Genomic DNA, 20,679 nt, shown 5'->3' on the forward strand with positions numbered 1-20,679 from the left:
GGCAGCCAGAATAGAGATACAATTCCATAAAATCTAACCCTGAAACACTAGAGTCAAGAGTGAAACCTCACCTTCCATACACACATCTTACAATAACCCTGAGGGCTTTCTTGTAAAGAAAGAGTAAAGTAATTGACGTTTATAATGACATCTGGGCATCAAGGAAAGGTGAAATTTGGCTGAATTAGTTTTGAGGAAAAAGTGTGATGTCCAACATTTTCTGAGCACTTATTTTGTGGTAGGTCTGTAACCTGTATTTTATATAAATTTTCTCCTGTTTGACCCTTACAATTCCATAAGGCAACTACTGTTATTATCCCTATTTTACAAAAAGGAGAAACTCAGAGAAGTTACACACATAACTTGACCAAAGTCAGAGCCAGAAGTACATGATTTGAATCCAGACAGTAAGATTCTAAAGCCCAAGCATTTAACCTTATTATATTATAGTGCCTCAAAGAAATAATTTTCTAAATTTTCTATAATAAATATGTATTACTTTTATAAATTTCAATTTATAATTAAATTCAGTTTATAAATTTAAAATAATATTTTTTAATTGTAAATATTTTGTAAGTTTTCTAGGCCTTACTCTAAGTTCTTCACTTCTCTAGAAATCTTTGCCAGGTAATGCCAAAGAATTTATATTAATGGGTTTTAAGAAGTAGGAAGTAGTAAAAGTTGGGAAGTAGGAGCCAGTCAGATAAAGGGTTTGTTTTCTGAATTTGGCAGATAGTCATTCGTGACTTGTGGTAACTTCAGTGAAAGAGGGCACCAGGTTACTGTGGATCAAGAAGGAAATGAGAGGTAGGGAACCGAACATGGTCTATTCTTGACTACTCTCTTTCCAAGCCTGTCTATAAAAGGAATGAGGGTTTGAGGGTGATGATGACAACAAAATAACCCTTACTAAAAAATGACTGCAGCAGCTAAGATTTATTGAAAGCTCTATGCCAGGCACTATGCTAAAGGCTCTACATGCACCATGTTATCCTCACAATGAGGTAGGAACTATTATCCTCCCCATTTTATAGCCAAAGAAACTGAGGCACAGTTAAGTAACTTGCCCAGGATCATTAATCTAGTGAGCGGGTAAGATTTGAGCCCAAGATTTGTGCTCTTGCTCTTAACTATGTTGGTGGCTGGAGAAGGTGTGGATGAGAAATATAAGCATATTTATATGCTAAAATGGCAGCAGGAAGGATGTGATTCAAGACTGAGGAGGGTAAAGAAAAGTGTGGAGAAGACTCTGGGATTCAGAACAATGGGAGAAGGGCCCTTCCTCTGAAGAGGAAATAGGGGAAAGGACATATGCACTTGAGTTTCTAGGTAAGAAGACAGGCCTAATGGCTTCTCCCTTTCCTCTGTAGCAGGACTGATCACCTAGAAAGCTTGAGCAGAGTTGAGGCAGATGCTTGAGGAGAGCAGTGATGATCTGGAAGTGCCTCTAAGAGAAGTAGCAGAGGAAGCCCAGAGAGAAGTCCTGCACAGACGACACAGTCTCTGGAGGTGGACAGACCAGGGATCAGCTGTGCCATTTAGTACTTAAGGGACTGTACTAGCAAGCTGTGGGAAAGACTAAATGAGGTAGTATGTTCAAGGTGCCTGGCACATAGCTGGTGCTCAGTAATTTTCTACTACTACTACTACTACTGCTGCTGCTACTGCTACTGCTACTACTGCTTTTACTACTACTTCTTCTATGAAAGCATAGGAACAGACAAAGTGAATTATTAGACTGATCCAGTTGGTGGTACATAAAGCAGATAGAAGAACAAGAATTTCAGTTGCTTCCTAGAAATGGGGAACTATGTGAGGGGCTCAGAAGGAAGGTTCTTTCGAAGCAGAATGGCTATGTCCTCTCCACACAGGCCTCCAAGAGAATGAGGAAGTAGCTATGTGATATCTACCTTGAGTTTACTTTTTGTTACTGAGGTAACTCATTTTGCCCCTAATAAACTATTCCAAAATTTTGAAAATTAACAGAACAGGTGAAAAATAAATAAGACTTGCTGCTGCTTCTACTAGTAACCTTTAACAAAGAAAACTGATTTCACACAAGATATTGTTTCCAAGTAGGAGAGACTAAATCATTAGTCACTCCCAACATTATTCTACCATGTTACAAACGAGAAACCAAAGAGGTGGTCAGTGCCTTTCAAGTTCAGGTTAACAGTTCAGATCTAGGATTAGAAACGAAGTCTACCGATACTGCTTTGTTGGAAATGACAAAGATAACTGTCTGTATTAGCTACTCTTGAGAACAACAGCTTCCCTTTCAACTGTGAGGCTAAGAGTTCTTGGAGAACTTGTAAAAGTTGGAACCCTGTAAAAGTTGAAAATACTATTTTGTTTTTTTGCTGTGAACTTGGCTGAGGAAATTAAATGTGAAATGAAGAGACAGGACCAAGGAAGGAGAAAGCTCACTTAGTGGCTTAAGTGAGAAAAAAAATAAAGCAGGTCTTAATGGCACCTGAAGGATAGGTACATAGGTGAGACAGGGAGGATAAAAATACACAAAACACCCTGAGGTTACAATATGGAAGAGGATGGGGCTGAAAGCCAAACCACGAAGCAAACACAACCAGCTTCACAGATATGGGTAAGAAGAGGGTTAGCCTATTTCCTGGGAACAGGAGGCAGCCAGGGTGGCCACTAGCCATTATAAGATCAGAAGGCAGCATCCTCTAGGTCCACGGCTAAATTCATGGCTTGACAAATGGACAGCACCTTTATCTCTTCCTCTGGATGGGACAAGATTTCAGCTTCTACCTCCCCTTCCATTGGGTGCCCTTGTGCAGGGCAGAAGCAACGTTAACGAGAGGGTGGCAGTCCCACAGGCAGCTGGGTAGCCTATGCCCCTCTGCATCCCAGGAGAAACAGGGCTCCTCTAACTGCTCAAAAACCTAATACCATTCATTCAAATGCCCACAGGAAGCTGGGGTGAGTCTGTTTCGGTCCTGACTCAAACATAAGGTTCTGGATGGTCCACGTGTGATATTTTTATATTAGGATAATCACTTGTGGACCCTCAGTTATATCTTTAAAAGTATTATTTTACAAACTTCAATCATTAGTGTATCACTCACATTTTTGCGGTAACACTTTTACTTAAATAAATGACTTTAAAAAGAACTTGTTTTTTATAAATAGGTCATAATTAATAAAAACAAACGTTACAGGAATAAAACAATGCTATTAATTCTAGCTAGATGCTGCTGCCAACAAAATGTTGATCACCCAGACATATTATAGGCACCTCAAACTCAACATTTCCAAAAAGTGAACCCATCACTTTCCTTCCAAATCTTTTCCATTAGCCTAAGAAAAATTTCATTTTACTCATTTATAAAGTAGAGATATAATAATAATTCCTACACTGATGGGGTTATTGTGAGAAATGAATGAAGTAATGTATGTAAAGTGCTTAACAAGTGTCAACAATACAATAAGAGCTCAATAAATATTGGCTACATTTGTTAGTTCTATTTGCAGCTGCTAGGAATGCTGGGCTCCAATACTGCCTTGCAATGAAAGGGGAAATCCAGTTGCAATAACTTTTGGGTGTCTAAAGAGAGGGTAGGCGTTGGGATGGAGAAGGTAATTAACATCGTATTACCTATGCAACCAGATATTATGTGTTTATTTTGCAAATGCTTCTAATCAAAGAGAATTAAATTAGGTAGTGGCTAAAAATGTAAATATATAGTGCTTTAAAAAAGGAATAACAGATTCTCACAAATCATTTAGGATTGAAATAAAATTCTTTTCAAAGTCGTCTGCTATGTAGGGCATTGGAGAGCCAGGTACCCTCTCTCACAAACAAACTTTATTTTGACTGATTTGAATTGTGTACCAGGAAAACACAGATAACCTAATATCGTCTGGTGTTTCTACAAATTGAGTAACTCACGTTAATAACCAGAATCTACAAAAGGTATCAGAGAGGCCAAACCATAGGAAGTAAATTGCTAAGATAAGGTATAAACTAAAGCAACAGAACTAACGTCCAAGCCAGTGAGCACTGCTGTGTTACACTTTAACACTCCAACTCAATTTCTGGAAATTTTAGTGCTGACAGTTTCAGATGACATGAGAACAGTTAAGAAAATGAGGCCAGGAGGTACAGGGTTGCACATATAATGGCTGTGGCTGTTGGCCAGAGTTTTGTCAACAAATCACCGTGTGTGTGTATGTGTGTGTGTGTGTGCACAAACACTGTCCAGAGCTGCCTGCAGCATAAACGCTATTCCCCAAGGGGATTAATGAAGACTACTGTGAATTATCTAGCATGTTTCCTACCTACTACAGTTCTCTGTAGTCCAAGGGTTCTCTTTATTCCCAGCTTTGCAAATCATTCTGCCTCATCAATTAGGACCAGCTAGATTAACTGCTAGGAAAAAGAAGCTACAAAGCCATAACCCACCCCCAGACTATCTGAAGCTGACCAAATGGAAATAAACACAGTAACATAATGGTTTGTTACAAATCTTTTTTTCTAGTCTTGCCAAAGTAGTATTGAGTATTAGAAAGCAAAATTGAATTCTTACTAGTTACTGCCTTTTCAAAAAAAAAATACTGTGGGGGCTGGCCTGGTGGCGTAGTGGTTAAGTTTGCGTGCTGTGCTTTGGAGGCCTGGGGTTTGCAGGTTCAGACCCCGGGGGGTGGACTTATACACCACACATCAAGCCATGCTGTGGTGGCATCTCACATACAAAAAAATAGAGGAAATTGGCAATGGATGTTAGCTCAGGGCCAAACTTCCTCACCAAAATAAATAAATAAATAAATAAATAAATAAATAAATAAAAATAAATAAATAAATAAATAAATAAATAAATTGTGGCAAGATACACAGAATGTAAAAGTCACCATTTTAACCATTTTAAAGTGTACAATTCAACGTCACTGCCCTTTTCTATACTCGGGTTTTACATCACCATTCTGGAAGAACTCATATAAAGATTTAATTCACATAGCATAAAATTTACCCTTTTAATTACTTGTACAGTTCAGTGGTTTTTGGTATATTTGGAGTTGTACAACCATAATCACTATCTAATTTTAGAATATTTTTTATCACCCAAAAAGAAACCCACACCCATGAAAGCAGTCACCCCTAGTTCTGTAGCACTGTCCTCCCGCCCATGGAAACCACTTTTTGTCTGTCTCTTAACTTTCTGTCTCTATGGATTTGCCTATTCTGGATATTTCATATAAATGGAATCATATAATAGGTGGTCTTTGTATCTGCCTTCTTTCACTTAGAACCTTAATGTGTTCAGAGTTCATCCCTATTTTAGCATGAATCAGTACTTCATTCCTTTTTATAGCTTAATACTGTTCCATTGTATGGATATACCACAATTTAATTATTCACTCACTGACACACATTTGGGCGCACGTGCTTTAAGGGCAATTTTGCAAATATCAGTTTCATCTGGTTCTTGAACAAAATAACATCATTCTCATTGAGGATGGAAAGGAACACATTTCTCTCAACAGTATTTCTACCTCCAGCTTTCTAGCATTCCCAAAAGTGGTTCCCCACAGTTCATGCCCTGCATCTAATTTAGTACCCCTAAATAGGCAGTTTTAATGAGTTTGGCCTGAGGTTAGGATCACAAATATATTTTCCTGCAATTATTTACCACTAGATCCCAGCTTAGGCTGAACTCTTTTTGGAGGGCATACCCTGCTGCTCGCACAGTGCCTGATCCCCACTAGGGCCTTAGTAATTATGCATCAAATGAGTAAGTATCATGTACTAATTCCTAAGTCATTTAGTACTAAAATTGTGTCAAAATTTAAACACAGAAATGATGCATATTAATAACATGTTACTTTCTTATTATTGGCAAAAGTATTTTTAAAATTAAATCCATTGGAAAATCCCTTATGACACTGATGTAGCCTTTCCTAGAGAAGGGTAAAACCATGCCAGCTGAAAGGCACTTGAGAAGAACATGTGGTGAGGGCAGAGTGTGGAAATGCACTACACAGCATTTGTTTTAAAAACCTATGGCAAGCAGAAGTAAAGTAAATACTTTTAAGTGATAACTTGTTACAGGAGCCTTCCTGATGACATGTACACTGTGGAAAGAAGTCTTTCATGCATAATGAAGAGTACAATATTGTTTTGGTATAGACAGAAATAAATAGTAATGGGCTCTGTCGAGGTTACAATGGATCTACTACATGGATTAGTAGACTGAAACTCTAGGCTTTAGCCTATATGAGTTATTTTTTAAAATTGCTATTCAAGTTGAGTTTGATGGAAATAAGAAACATCTATGTTCTATCTTTTTTTTCAGGGTGATAAAAGAGGAAATAGTTATTTATATGAAGTCTTCAACATTCCACAAGTGAATCACAGTATAAATTCTTCTCTTGCATCAAACATCCCCCAAAGACATTATAGTGTTAACTAGCTCCAGCTAATATTTGAAAAATACTTAAAACTAATTCTGAGGTTCATGATATAAAATGATTAGACACTTTTATTTTCATATAAAAAGAAAATTAAAACTCTAATTAGAAACAAATATGATTTGAGCACAGCACATTAAAAAGTTTTAACATAATCATTTTCTGCCTGTAAAAATAAAAACACTAGAGTTATGGGCTAGAGCTCTGATTACAGTATTTTCCCAATTATATAAAGCATGTACAATAATAAGATGAGGAGAATGGCTATTCTGAAATGGAAAAACTACGTAACAACATGATTAAAAAAGGGGGGGAGGGTGGAGAGAGAGACACAGTATGCTGGAAAAAGGAAATATTATCCTAAATAAATCAAGGTTCTCAGTTCCATTTTTTGTTTAATTAACATGTTTATTTTTAAGAGCTAATATATAGTCTATTCCAATTTTAGAACGAAAAAGTGTAGCTGATATACTGGCACCCAGACCAGAAAAACATGAAAATTGTGCTGTTAGACTCGATTTCAAGTTATAAACTGAATTCCTCGTAGTTTCAAACTTAGAATTCTCAAGCAAACTGTGATGTAGAAATAGCCCCAAGGAATTGAAAAAGGGCAAAACAGATTTCAGGAGTGCTAGTATGCTGTGGAAAAGGTTAACTCACAGGTGCTAAAATCTTCAATTTTAGCAGTTTAGGGTTTATCTTCCATACTGTGATAACTTTTCCATTTAAGTACAAAGAACAGAAAAATAATCCACAAAGACAATTTTATGGGACTCCCTATTCCAGGTCTATTGCTTCTTGATTTTTCCTAAAACAAACAAAGAAAATAAAACAAAACCTACTCTCCACATTGCACCACTATTGTTTATGTCATTGTACTTGACTTCTCAAGAGCAGCAGAGATTATATAAATATGAGCTAATACATTAACAAGTCTTGGATTATTTAGGCATAGAGCAATCATTAGTTTCATTCTTATGTTTCAAGATGTCAGACTGAAGATTGGTGGTGCTGTATTTGATTGCCTTGGCACCTCTGAAACATACAAGCCATCATACATCTACCCATGTGTTAAGCAATGTTCGCAAGTGAGGTAGGTCATGCTTCCCTCTTCTCACAGCCTCAACTGTAGCTACCCACCATGAACATCACAGACCTTCCTACCATTCCTACGAGCATGAATTTTCAGTGGATGGAGATGCTATAAGCTAGGGTATGATTTAAGAAGTCTCTAGGTAATCCAAAATTCAAGGATAAGGTATTATGGTACTTAGATGAAGTTATCAATTACCATGTGACTTGTAGTCACAGAGGCCAGGGTTCAAATCACAGTGCCATCACATACTACACCTCCATGGCCTTGGCCAAATTATTTACCTTTTAAAAAATTCAGTCTCCTTGTGCACAGTGGAAACAATAGTATCTACCCTGAGTTGCTGTTTTGGTGATTAGATATAAATTATATAAAGGGCTTAGCACAATGCCTGGTACATAGGAATTAATAAATAATGACCTTCCCAATAGCAGAATATAGTATTCACAGGAAACTTTTTGGGACCATATTACTAAATGATCATTTAATAGAAGCTTAGAAATAAACTTCAGGGAAAGGACTAAAATAGCACATCATAACAAAAGAATAAGGTACTATGAACTGTAACCTTTGAGACTTTAAAACCCATAAAGTTCAATGTAGTGAAGTAAAGGCTCATAATTGAAAATTTTCATATTCTGTTGCAGAGAGGTTTAACTTACACATCATAAAAATCATTGATTCATAAACTCAGTAATCTATTAGTCTTAAATAACATCAGTTAAAAAGCATATAATATTTGGTGTATTAAAATATAATTTTTCTAAAAATAGAACTATAAGCAATAGTAAGTTATTTTTAAATATTATTATAATCTTTATGACATTAAAGATAATTTATTTTCCTTTTTAAGAAAGTTCAATATAAATATCTAATTTACTAAATGAAGTTCTCTATTATAAATATCTACATAAACCAATCTTTTGGCAATGAATACAGCATTTCTAACTATGGTCTTCTTTAAATTTTGCTCCTTGAATTCACTTGTAATTATTCCTTATATATTCCCTTTGCCTTTATTTTTTCACTTAAAATTTCTCTTCAATTGAGTAATAGTTATTCTTCAGTTTCCTGAAATTCTGCTCATTAATCTGATTTGTGCTGACGTAACAATCTGAGGGAAGCCAAGTTTGTCATTAGAAGTGCAATGATGGACAGCATTTTCAGCTTTGCTATTTTCTAGTGGAATTATACAGCAAGCTATTAAGTTATCATGCAAATAAAACCAAAAAGTAAAAATATCCACACAAATATGTCTTACCAGGATCATCTGTTTATCTGTGATTGCAGAGACCTTTCCACATGATTACAAACTGTTAAAACAGTTCCCTAAGGAATTTATAATGAGCAGATTGTGCTTATTAAATAATACAAAGGATTTGTGAAGAATATTTTTGATCTACACAGGCAGAAGATTCAATTTTTTAACCAAAAGTTAAAAATCATATATTCTTGTTTAGTTAAAAAAAATGCCACCCCCTAAGTATATTTCTTACATCAAAAAAAAAATGCATGTATACAACTTGAACCATACCTTCAAAGACATCTGTCATTTTGCAGATATGAGCAAATGTAGCTCCAGTTGCCCAGGTATATACTACATCCATCAAGTGAGGTTTGAATGAGCTTAGATAAGTTTCCTCATCAATTTCCAATTTGGCTTCTGCTGAAACTTTTGCAATTCTTTTAGCACATTCCTTTGAAGACAAAAGATATACTTAAAATTTCTTATTATGATCTCCTATATCACTTTTTCTTTAGGTTTTCAAGGCCAGTATTCCACAAGCTCCTTTTGTCTTCCTCAGTAATATGTCTGCAATTTGGATATCTGGCTTCTAAGTAGCCACAGTGCCTGTTCCATTGCTAAGAGATCAAACACCGAAGTTTTCCTATTACACTGAAGTAATTAACTAAGAAAAATATATCAAGGGCATGATTTTCACCCAGTTATACCTTTTCTACGAAAAACAGAACTCTTCATTAAAATTATTCAAGAGTATCATTTAATTAATCTCTAACTGTTTAATTAATAAAACAAAAACAACAAAACAGATTTAGAGAAACACGAATCCCATGGCAAAATGATGCTTCTCCACTAAAAATACTTTAAAAAATGTAAATCTTGGGGCTAGCCCAGTGGCATACTGGTGAAATTTGCATGCTCCGCTTTGGTGGCCTGGGGTTCGCGGGTTTGGATCCCAGGCACAGACCTACACACTCCTCATCAAGCCATGCTGTGGAGGAATCCCACATATAAAACAGAGGAAGACTGACACAGATGTTAGCTCAGGGACAACCTTCCTCACACACATACAAAAAAGGTAAATCTTTTCTTTTCCCCACAATGAGAAATTTAGATTCATTCTTTTCTTCTTGGTAATCTGAAAGGTCAAAAACTCCTAGGTCTAAAAAGACTTCCCCGGTTCTGGAAGTTTAAATTTGTTAGTAATATTAAGGGATGCTAAATGTTCTATTGGAGGGGCCTATTTTTATGATCCACTTTTTATTCCTCTCTTGCAATGTCTTATAGTTCTTTTTTCCCTGTCTTTCTGTCTAATGTTGAAAAGGTAGATAAAAATTAATGCATCCTAAGAAAATAAAAGACACAAATTTATGACTATAAACTACTATGGCTTTGAGGACCCAGAGATAAATAATTTCTTAGGATAAAACAGATTTTAAAATTTGTTGTAAACTAGGATGGAAAAGTGTACAAAAAATTAAGGTAACTACATCCTACTCCATCAAGATGCGATTCTTAATACCAAGGAAAACAATGCAAGCACTGAACTGCTGGTATAGCCTATCTACATTATGCAGTGCTAAATCTGCACTCATAGCAACTCTATACAATTTATTACATTGGTGGGGGGGAATCTTTAAGTATTAAAATAAAAATCACAAATGATATTATCAATAGCATTAAATGTTAACATCAAGAGACATATTTAATCTCAGAGGAAGTTGTCTCTGTGGAATAATAAATACTATGATAAGACTGTCAAAAATGTTTATTTTATAATATTCTCTTCATAAAATATATAGTTGGAAAAAAATCTTACCTGCATTTGACGAAGTGGTCCTGCTAATTGCTCTGTTAATTTGGGCATCTCACTAGACTATAAAAGAAAAGATATAAAAAGATTAGATGTAATAATCTTAAGTTGAAAATGCAGTATATACTATCACAAAGTTTTCATGATATCCATTATCAAATTATAAGACCTTAGTCATTAGCATTTAGTTTCTAGTCAACTCTTAGTTTATTTAAACAAAATTACCACTCCTCTCATTCTAAATTATAATATTATTTCAGAAGAAAATATTACACTGCTAAATTTGCAAACTGTGTTAATCTAGCTATTTTCTGTGACCATAAATGGAACTGAGGGAGAGCAAATATTGTAAACATGCGTAGCAGTTTAGTTACATCAACATTATTAGTATAAACTTTTTATCTTAGTTTGACTCTGAAACAGTTCTGGCTTCTAGGGAACTCAATTCATGGAAACTAAAAATCTGGGCTCAAGAATGTTAGAAATAATGCTCTCAATTTTAATGTTATTCAGATACTTCTAGCTCTCTAATCACGTATAAGATAGTTAAAAGTTTAATCTGAATTTCAGTGTTCTTAATATTGCCTTCCCAATTAGTGAAAAGTTCATCAATTTCTCAATTAGAATAATAGGAGTTTCAGGTCTATTACTAACTAGCCAAATGGACTTGGACAAGCTGCTTGAATTGTGTGTGTTGGTTTCTTACCCTGTCAAAGAGAAATAATAAGGTCAGATCCTCAAAACCTATAGCCTTATGATTAGAACAAAGACATTATTAGTGCACAATTTTTGACAAAGATAAACTTTTATCAAGATTAGTATGTGTGTGTGGGGGGGACAGGGACAGGATTTAAAGTAATTATAGGCAAATTTTCAAGAAAGCAATTATGGGTTAGTTCCAATAGATCTGTCTCTGTTTTAAGCATCAGTATTTATACAGAACTTGGTTTTGATTTGCATCATGTATATATATATATGTGTGTGTATTATATAATAAAATCATGACCCAGGTTCTGCATTATTCCTGTTAAAACAAAAAATCATGACGAGTGATGAAAAAGCTAAATGGCTAGAATGAACTCACTATCTCAGTTTAACAGTGAAAACAATCCAAGACTGCTAAATGTCTTTGATATTGTATCCATTCATGGTCAATAGTTACTGAGTTCTTCCTCTGCTGGGCACTATAAGTAGCAGGCACTGGTCCTGACATAAGTAAACTAAGTGTGATTTTTACCAATGCTTTCCCACCAGGTATGTGCACAGTTTGCTCCCTCATTTCTTCTTCAAGTTGCAATTCAAATTTCACTCTATCAGTGAGGTCTTTTCTAATCATCTTGTTTAAAATAGTAACCCCATCCCCCAAGGATTTCTATCTGTCTCCTGTGCTCCACTTTTCTCCAAACCCCTCCTCACCATTTGACATAAAATGTGCGTACTTTATTTCTTTACTGTTTATCTTCATTCACTAGCATAAGTATCATGAAAGCAAAAATTTTCACTGTATCTCTAGTGCCTGGACCTGTGCATTGCATACAGTGGGTGCTTAAAAAATACTTGTAGATACTTGATATTTTTATTATAAAGATTGTATGTAACATTTAAATTACTTTTAATGATATGAAAAAATGTGGGGGCGCAGTTTTAGAAAGAACGCATTTTAAAATAGAAGTTAGGGGGCTGGCTCCGTGGCTGAGTGGTTAAGTTCACACGCTCTGCTGTGGCGGCCCAGGGTTCAGATCCTGGGTGCGGACATGGCACCACTCGTCAGGCCAAGTTGAGGCGGCGTCCCACATCCCACAACTAGAATGACGTGCAACTAAGATATACAACTGTGTACGGGGGGGAGGGTTGGGGAGATAAAGCAGAGGAAAAAAAAAAAAAGATTGGCAACAGTTGTTAGCCCAGGTGCCAATCTTTGAAAAAAAAAAAAAATTAATTAATTAAATAAAATAGAAGTCAGTATATCAAGCAGACTTTATTGTATTATTTTTTTTTGCTGAGGAAGATTCACCCTGAGCTAACACTTGTTGCCAATCTTCCTCTATTTTGTCTCTGGGTTGCTGCCACAGCATGGCCTCTGATGAATGGTGTAGGTCTGTGCCTGGGCTGCTGAAGCGGAGTGTGCCAAACTTAACCACTAGGCCTCTTGGGCCGGCCCCAGACTTAATTATATTTTTAACGAGTATCTTACTATATTTACCTTTCTTTCTGGCTAGAAAACATTCTTTTAGAAGTATCAACAAAATTCCATGTGACTTTTAATACAATTTTCCATCTAACTGTTGAAAGGCACCACAAGAATTGATGACGCTTCTTATAACACAGTGTAGCTTCACTGAATTTATCTTTAGCACACATAGTGGTATCTTGCCCCAAGATTTAAGGGTTCTCTTTTGGCTAAGGCAACTCCATTGTAGAGGTAACCTACTTGACCTCTCAGAAGACAGAATTCTTGTAGTGCCACATTAAAAAGAAAAAGCTCAATGCAAGAAATTAGCTACAAGGCAAAGTTTGACAAAGGCAGAAGACCACCAATCCCCAAGCAATCTCTTAAACCTTAGATCTGTTCAAAGAAAATCTGAAAAATATTCTTAACAATTACTTGGAAATTAATGTAATAAAATTTTGAACCTAAGAAAAAAAACAGCCAAACATAATGCATTCTCCATGTACAAACTACTTTATAGGTGCATAGTAGGCATTCTCAGGATAGCATAAATTGTTTTGGGATTACTGTCCTGTTTGTTATAATCGCCACTATACCTGTAATTCTGACCTGTAATCAGGGAGCTGAGAGAAAAGTATCTACTACATCAAGAAGTAATGTACTTGATCTGATTAATAAATAAGGAAATAGTTAACAGGTAAACAGATCAATGGCAGAACTGAAAAAACAATTTGTTCTTTCACAATTTACTTAAAAGTTAATGTGTATATAGTAAAAGGTCCTCTAAAAATTTAGATAGCAGTGTTAAAATTATTTTTAGAAGGCAAATGTCCTTATCTTACTGTTATTTTGTCCATGTTATCCACAAAGAATAGTTTTAAATTTGAAATGTGAAACATGTGTTTTACTTTTTAAAACAAATCACACTGGTTTTTGGAATAACCAAGTGTGATTAGTATTCTTGTGGTGCTCCATCCAGCACTTCATTTTTTGATTTAAGAGCTGCTGAAAGTGAACTAACTACTCACATGAAAAAATTATTGCTAAACCGGCAATGAGAATCTTACGCCCACTATCTCAGACCTTGCCTATGAAAACTAAGACTTTAGCTGCTTCAGAGTTATTCTCCAATACTGGGAGGAGGAATATTAATTTAACTTTACTATCCCCTTTCACTTTTACTAGTTTTACCTAATCTTACTTTTTCTTTTTCTTTCTAGGACTGTCTGACTAGGCCAGAGGTTCAAACAACGCATTGGGTTATAGAACAAACTTAAAACTTGGAATCTGGTTAATGATGACTGTCCACAAATAAAATCCTATTTTACTCTCCTTTCTGATGATACACATTTAATTATTTCTCTTACTAAATTTGTGTTAAAGTTGCACTGATTTCTAATTAACATTACCCATATGTAAATATGAAGTAAATATGAAGTAATATTTTTATAATAAAAAATAGCACAATAGTATTAAAATTAAATTATAGTATGTGTGAATTAATGAATAAAATGTGCTAAATCTATCAACTCACATTCTCTTGAAACACAAAGCAGCTTAGGAGTGCCGTTGCCTGTTCTGCAGATAGGTCATTGAAAAGGCCATTAAACATCATCTCAGTTAGAAGGAGCTCATCAGCACTACACCGCCACAAAAAAAAAGAATAAGTTTCAAATGTCAGGATATAAAAATATACATATGCACTCATACATCCTTAAAATGCAGTTTTAATAAAATGTATTATTTGACCATGAAGAGTAATCATTGAGGAGTGACAAAGATTTATTTAATTAAGGAACCAACAGGTCTCTGTATTTACCAACACACAAATAATAAATGTAAAATGGGTATTTTATATAAAGATCCCATTCCAAAAACACCAAAATGCACATATTCACTGAAATAAAGAACCATGTCTTAACTCTCAATATACCGGGAAAAATAGTCATCAGCATTTATTATCTGGATCCAAGGACCCTTTTAATTATTTTTCACTTTATTTTACAAATAATTTATAAAGAGATAATGAAAAACTTTATTAATAACCTTAATTAGAATGTATGCATAGCAGACACACATTTTATTCCATAGTTTCCTAGTGCTGAGAATGTATATAACCAAGATGGGCAGTGGCCTTTGAATGCAACAAAGTGCTGCTCATCAACTGTCATCCACGAATCTGGACTATATCAATCTAGTAAATACTATCCCAGATTTCAAATATACCTCTGATAGGTACTAGCTCACCATTACTTCTCTTTCTTCTTGCATTTGCCTTGTTAAAACATACTACTGACTACTTCAGAGATTTTAAATACATCTCTTTCAGGTTCCAGCTTATCGTTATTTTTGATTCCTCTTTACATCATCAAAATACAGTATTTTAAAAAACTTTGAGAAGTCATAACTTCGTTGAAGAAAGGCCATCTTCTCTGCTCCATAACTGTACAACATTTTCACTATTCAGGTTTATATTACAAAGATAGAAGACTTACATTATAAAGATTAGAACGATCAATCCAACATTTTTTTTCATCTCTTCATCACCTGTTTAACAATTCCCCTATATTTATAACTATCTTCAGTATTTGACCACTTAAGAACCGTGCAAGGAAAATTTAGTGTACAAATCATAAAAAATGAAAGACTATTGTCACAAATCCTTTTTAGCAAAATGAGATGATCCAAGTTCTTATCATAAAACATTACGTTACTAAGTCCTTCCTGTTGAACAGAAAGGAGAGTAAAATAAGTAAGAATCTTAGAATTTTCTTTTTGTTCTTAGAAATACATTATTCCCTCACTGATTCTTGAGTTTGAGAATTTACCTAGGGTCTGAGAGTTGGCTTATATGATCAATTTCACTATCATCACTGTGTCTAGAGTACTTTTTGTCTTTTTGTGTAATCGTCTGATTTGAGTAATAATTGTAAAATATCTTTCTGTTATTTTTCTCTTTGCCATCATGGGTGGGTGGAAAATAAAAAATTCTGAATTCTCAATCATGTTCAATGAATGCTAAAAAAAGACTACAAAGAATGTCTCTAGAATTCTATAATCAAAGTTCCATAAAGTATCTTACACATATAAAAGGGTTTAATGGACCCATTTAGCAACTGTAAGGGTTTTATCTACTTAAAAAAAGGGCAAATTTTTTTTTTGGAAGACTTCTAAAAGAGAATAAAGTCATGAACTATCAATCTTTATAAACAGTTGTAACTATTCAAAAGTAAAGTCAAAAACTAAATTTGGGTTCCTAAGGGTAAACTGAGAGTTAAGCCAAGCAAAGAGGACAATAATACAAATAAGGCAAGACGATTTCAAGGAACTACAGACAGTCTAATGTGGGTGGCAGACAATAAAGATAATAATCACAGGACAGCAGTTTAACTGAAGTTTATACATGCGATTATGCAAAGAAAGTTGAGGAGCCTCAAGACAGACTGGAGAAATTTAGAGCAAATTCCAGAAGACCTTGGAAAAAATATGCAGGAATTATTAGCAAGATGTAGGGTGGGAGTGAGGGAACGGTCATGCTAAGTGAAAGAAAAACTATGTGTGGGATGTGGCAACAGATAGGCTAGAGAGAAAAGGGCAAGAATACACCAAATTATGGAATTTATTCTAAAAGCAATAGGAAATCACTAAGAGACTTTTACCAAAAGAATGTCATGACAGGACTTGTGCTTTGGAAAGAATACTCTGAAAGCATGAGTATACAGGATGGGTTGTAGAGACTCAAGACAGGAGGCAATGAACAGTTAGGGGGACTGCTGCAGACTCTAAGCAAGAAATAATGCAGGATGGGCATTAGTCAGTGAGAATACTTAAAAGAGCATGGAGGTAGAAGAAACAATCAGGAAAATGTACGAAGAGAGAGAAAAGGGAGAGAACCAGTCTAGGGTGACTTCCAAGTTTCTGCCTTTAGTGGCTAGGTCTTATTCAGCAAGATAGGAAAGCAGAGGGACGGGGCCAGCCCGGTGATGCAGCGGTTAAGTTCACATGTTCCGCTTTTCCACAGCCCAGGTTCACTGGTTCGGATCCTGGGTGCAGACATGGCACCGCTTGGAAAGCCATGCTGTGGTAGGCGTCCCACATATAAAGCAGAGGAAGATGGGCATGGATGTTAGCTCAGGGTCAGTCTTCCTCAGCAAAAAGAGGAGGATTGGCAGCAGTTAGCTCAGGACTAATCTTCTTAAAAAGAAAAAAAAAAAAAGCAGAGGGAGAAGCAAATTTTGGGGAAAGGTAATATACTTTTTGAAATTTGTTATTGTTTTCTCTCTCTAAGGATTCTATTTTAGCATAAAATCAATACTCATTCTTCCAAGACTAAATCTAGCTGCAGACACCTAAGAGAAATTAATGTATGTATTATTAAATACTACATAATATCACAAAGAAATAATTCCAATAACATTAATTTTTGCATATGAATCATGAGCCCACTGTTGTGGTCTAGATTCAATCCTGGGTAAATTATTAACTTTATGGTGCCTAGGTTTTCTTTAATTACAAAGTAGCAAAACTGAACTTTAACACAGGTTGAAGGAAAACTAGAAGCCTGCGGGCCAGATCTAACTTGAGGAATGTTTATTTGGCTCACACGGTGACTAAAAAAATAATTCTAAATTAGTTTTTGAACATTTAAAAAATCAAGGGATTTCATCTAAAATTCTGGATTTTTGGCTTTGCTAAATTAGAAAATCTGATATCACATTATTCTGTAATAACCCATTGGGGCTGACTAGTCACTGTCCCTTTGTAGTAGCCAAGAATTGTCATTTGCCGCAATCTCCTCTTAGCCCCTGTGGAGATATGATAGTTCATGACATCTGAACTAGATCATCAATAAGAACAATATGAATAAGTCTTCACCAGAAATGTCTGAAACCATATACAAGGCCTGTAATTCTCTGGCCCTGTCCATTAGGGACATGGAGAAGACATAAAAAACTGTTTCAAAAATGTCTTTTATGGACTCATTGAGAATAATGGTCATAGCTATGGACAAAGCAAGCTATACCTTCAGGCTATTGGCAACCACTTGAGACTCTGAGCCAGAATTGTCCAACAGGCTCTTCCTGAATTTCTCACCCACAGAAATCACTAGCGAGAATGAAATAACTGTTGTTGTTTTAAGTCATTTATTTTATTTATTTTTATTTTTTTTGAGGAAGATTAGCTCTTAGCTAACATCTGCCACCAATCCTCCTCTTTTTGCTGAGGAAGACTGGCCCCGAGCTAACATCTGTGCCCATCTTCCTCTACTTTATATGTGGGACGCCTACCACAGCATGGCTTGACAAGCAGTGTATAGGTCTGCAGCCGGGATCCGAACCAGCGAATCCTGGGCCACCAAAGTGGAATGTGCAAACGTAACTGCTGTGCCACCAGCCTGGCCCTGCTTAAATCATTTAGTTTTAAGGTCATTTGTAATAATGGCAACAGATTACCAAAACAGACAATAGCTTATATCCAATTTTAAGCTGTGGACTATAATATGCTGTACTATAATACCTTATTGTTAGCCCAAAACTTTCATAAAATATGTTATGCATATAAAAGGATAATGGCTATTAGACTACATTTCAAGATGGAAAAATGTTCATAATTGTAACAGAATAAAAAGTATACAAAATTGTATATAAACCAAGATTACAATTGTATAAAGATTCTACAATGCATTAGAATAAAAAAAAAGGAAGTACATCAAAATGCTAAGGGTGTCTGGGTTAGTTCTGGGATCCAAGAGACTTTTTTTAATCTCCTTTTCTAACTTCATGGTCAAAACCTGCAGTTAATATGTATTAACTATATATAATATAATATATTGTATAAACTTCATATTTTTAAGACAGCTCTTTTCCAAAAGATTAATAGTCCTCATTTAAAAAACAGTATCCCATTTAAAAATCAGTTTTCTAGAACAACCAGGTTTTACCTGCTTATCTCACAAGCCACTCGTCCTTTCATCTCTATGACATCAGAAGAAGTAGCAAATCCCAACCTCCTTAAAACACGTTTGCGACATTTGAGCTCATCCATTTGTAGGACAGTTCTTGCTTTCTTTAGTTCTCGCTTTGCAGATTTAATATCCATTGCAATCTAAGACACATAAGAACATAAAGGAAGTTCAGTAATAAAGTGAAAAAGTAAAATGGGATTTACTCATGAAATGAAACCAAAAATATTCTATAAGGACATCCTACAACATCTCTGTTTTAGCTTCCCTTTTACTAAAGCTTTAATGGGGTGGAGAGGGAGGGGGCGCATAGGAGCTTCTCAGATACTTTCCCAGGATATTATACAGGAGGAATGATGTATCTGAAGTTGCTAAATACTAGTATCTGACATTCTTAGAAAGTGGCAAAAATGTTAAATACGTGGAAAATATAAAATGTCCATTTGAAAAATTTGAGGCAGAGCAGGGAGATTTAGAAGTTGCTAAAAACTTAAGAAGTTGAGGAATACAGCACGGCTCTTGCTTCAATGAGAAGGGGTAAGGAGGACAGTCTAGGAGGAGGGGAGAGTTGGATAGCCAGGAGCTGGATCAGATAACCAGCAGGAGGTAGAAAGTCAGTGGTGAATTAGGATAGGCTGTCTCAAGACAGGATTCATTTGACAATTAATCATGCTCCTAAGTAGCAATCCCATCAGCTGTAGCTTTTCATCCTTAGGGAATTAGGGAGTAACTGAGAGAAGAGGAAAAGAAAGATGAAGGTATATAATCTTATCTCTTGACTACTTATATTTTCCCCATGATACCCTGAAAAAGCTTCCTTCTCTTGGTGTCAAATTACATCACAAATCTGCCTAAGGTGGAAATGGCTTTAGCAAAGACAATAGGTCTTTATTCTATAGACAGAGATGAAAGCTTAAAAGAAAACTGTACTGAGGTCATCCCAAAGAGTGGATGAGTTTTAAAATTCTGTTAATCAGTAAATATCACATACTTTTCAACTGTGATGAGTATGATAGTACAAGAGCAAGAAAACACTGGGATCCTGAAGAGGAAGTTTGAAGTTCAGAAAAACACTGATGGAAAGAAAAGTTTAGGGATTGAGAAGCTGAAATTCAAAGACTGGAATTTTGCAGATAATTTATTACACTTCAATTTAGGAGTAGAAATGATAAAGGCAATGATGGTGTTGAGTAATTCATATTTATTGACAGCTAAGTACTCTATTTCTAGTGCTTTACATTATTTCATTTGATTCTTATAGCAATAGTATAAGGTAGGTAACTAATATTAAATCTGCATTTTACAGATGAGAAAACTGATGCGTTGAGAGATTACTAAGTAAACTGGTTAAGATCACAGAGCTAGTGAGTCATAAACATGGGGTTCAAACCCTGTCTATCAGACTCTAGAATCCAAGCTCTTAATGACTATTTATATTGCTATGGACAGACGTGTTGTCATAATGCTAGCAATGCTTTCTATGCAACTCTATGCTACCTAGTGTGACTTATCAGGCCTATAGGAAAAAAAAAAAAACTGTTTTCTAAAGTTTCTTTGAGGATGTCCATGTGAGCAGAGCAGAAGACTGTGCTAAGTACTCAGAGGCATATAAACCTTACTAGTTAGTAGAAGAGAGCCCACCATTTAAGATATATTTCTCAATATATACATATTTTTTTTTTGGTGAGGGAGATTGGCCCTGAGTGAACATCCATGCCAATCTTCCTGTATTTTATGGGATGCCACCACAGCACGGCTTGATAAGCGGTGCTAGGTCTGCACCTGGGATTCAAACTTGTGAACCCCAGGCTCCTGAAGTGGAGCGTATGAACCTAACCACTACAGCACCAGCCCCTTCTCAATAATTTTTTTATTTTTAAGGATTGGTACCTGAGCTAACAACTCTTGCCAATCTTCTTTTTCTCCCCAACCCTCCCTAGTACATAGTTATATATTTTTTAGTTGCAGG

The 20,679-nt window shown here is 35.5% G+C and overlaps 1 protein-coding gene across 1 annotated transcript in view; it reads right to left on the bottom strand.

Annotated features, from left to right (window-relative positions):
• Nucleotides 1-20,679, bottom strand: part of MTREX (Mtr4 exosome RNA helicase) — a 116,257-nt gene that overhangs the window by 4,189 nt on the left and 91,389 nt on the right. Inside the window, exons 22-25 of the mRNA XM_023625667.2 lie at nucleotides 18,690-18,853; nucleotides 14,283-14,388; nucleotides 10,585-10,641; nucleotides 9,057-9,219 (exon numbers count right to left, since the gene is read on the bottom strand). Coding sequence (XP_023481435.1) covers nucleotides 9,057-9,219; nucleotides 10,585-10,641; nucleotides 14,283-14,388; nucleotides 18,690-18,853 — 490 coding nt within the window. The remainder of the gene's footprint in view (nucleotides 1-9,056; nucleotides 9,220-10,584; nucleotides 10,642-14,282; nucleotides 14,389-18,689; nucleotides 18,854-20,679) is intronic.

The sequence above is a fragment of the Equus caballus genome, chromosome 21, assembly GCF_041296265.1.
Source record: "Equus caballus isolate H_3958 breed thoroughbred chromosome 21, TB-T2T, whole genome shotgun sequence".
In the NCBI taxonomy this organism is placed as follows: domain Eukaryota; kingdom Metazoa; phylum Chordata; class Mammalia; order Perissodactyla; family Equidae; genus Equus; species Equus caballus.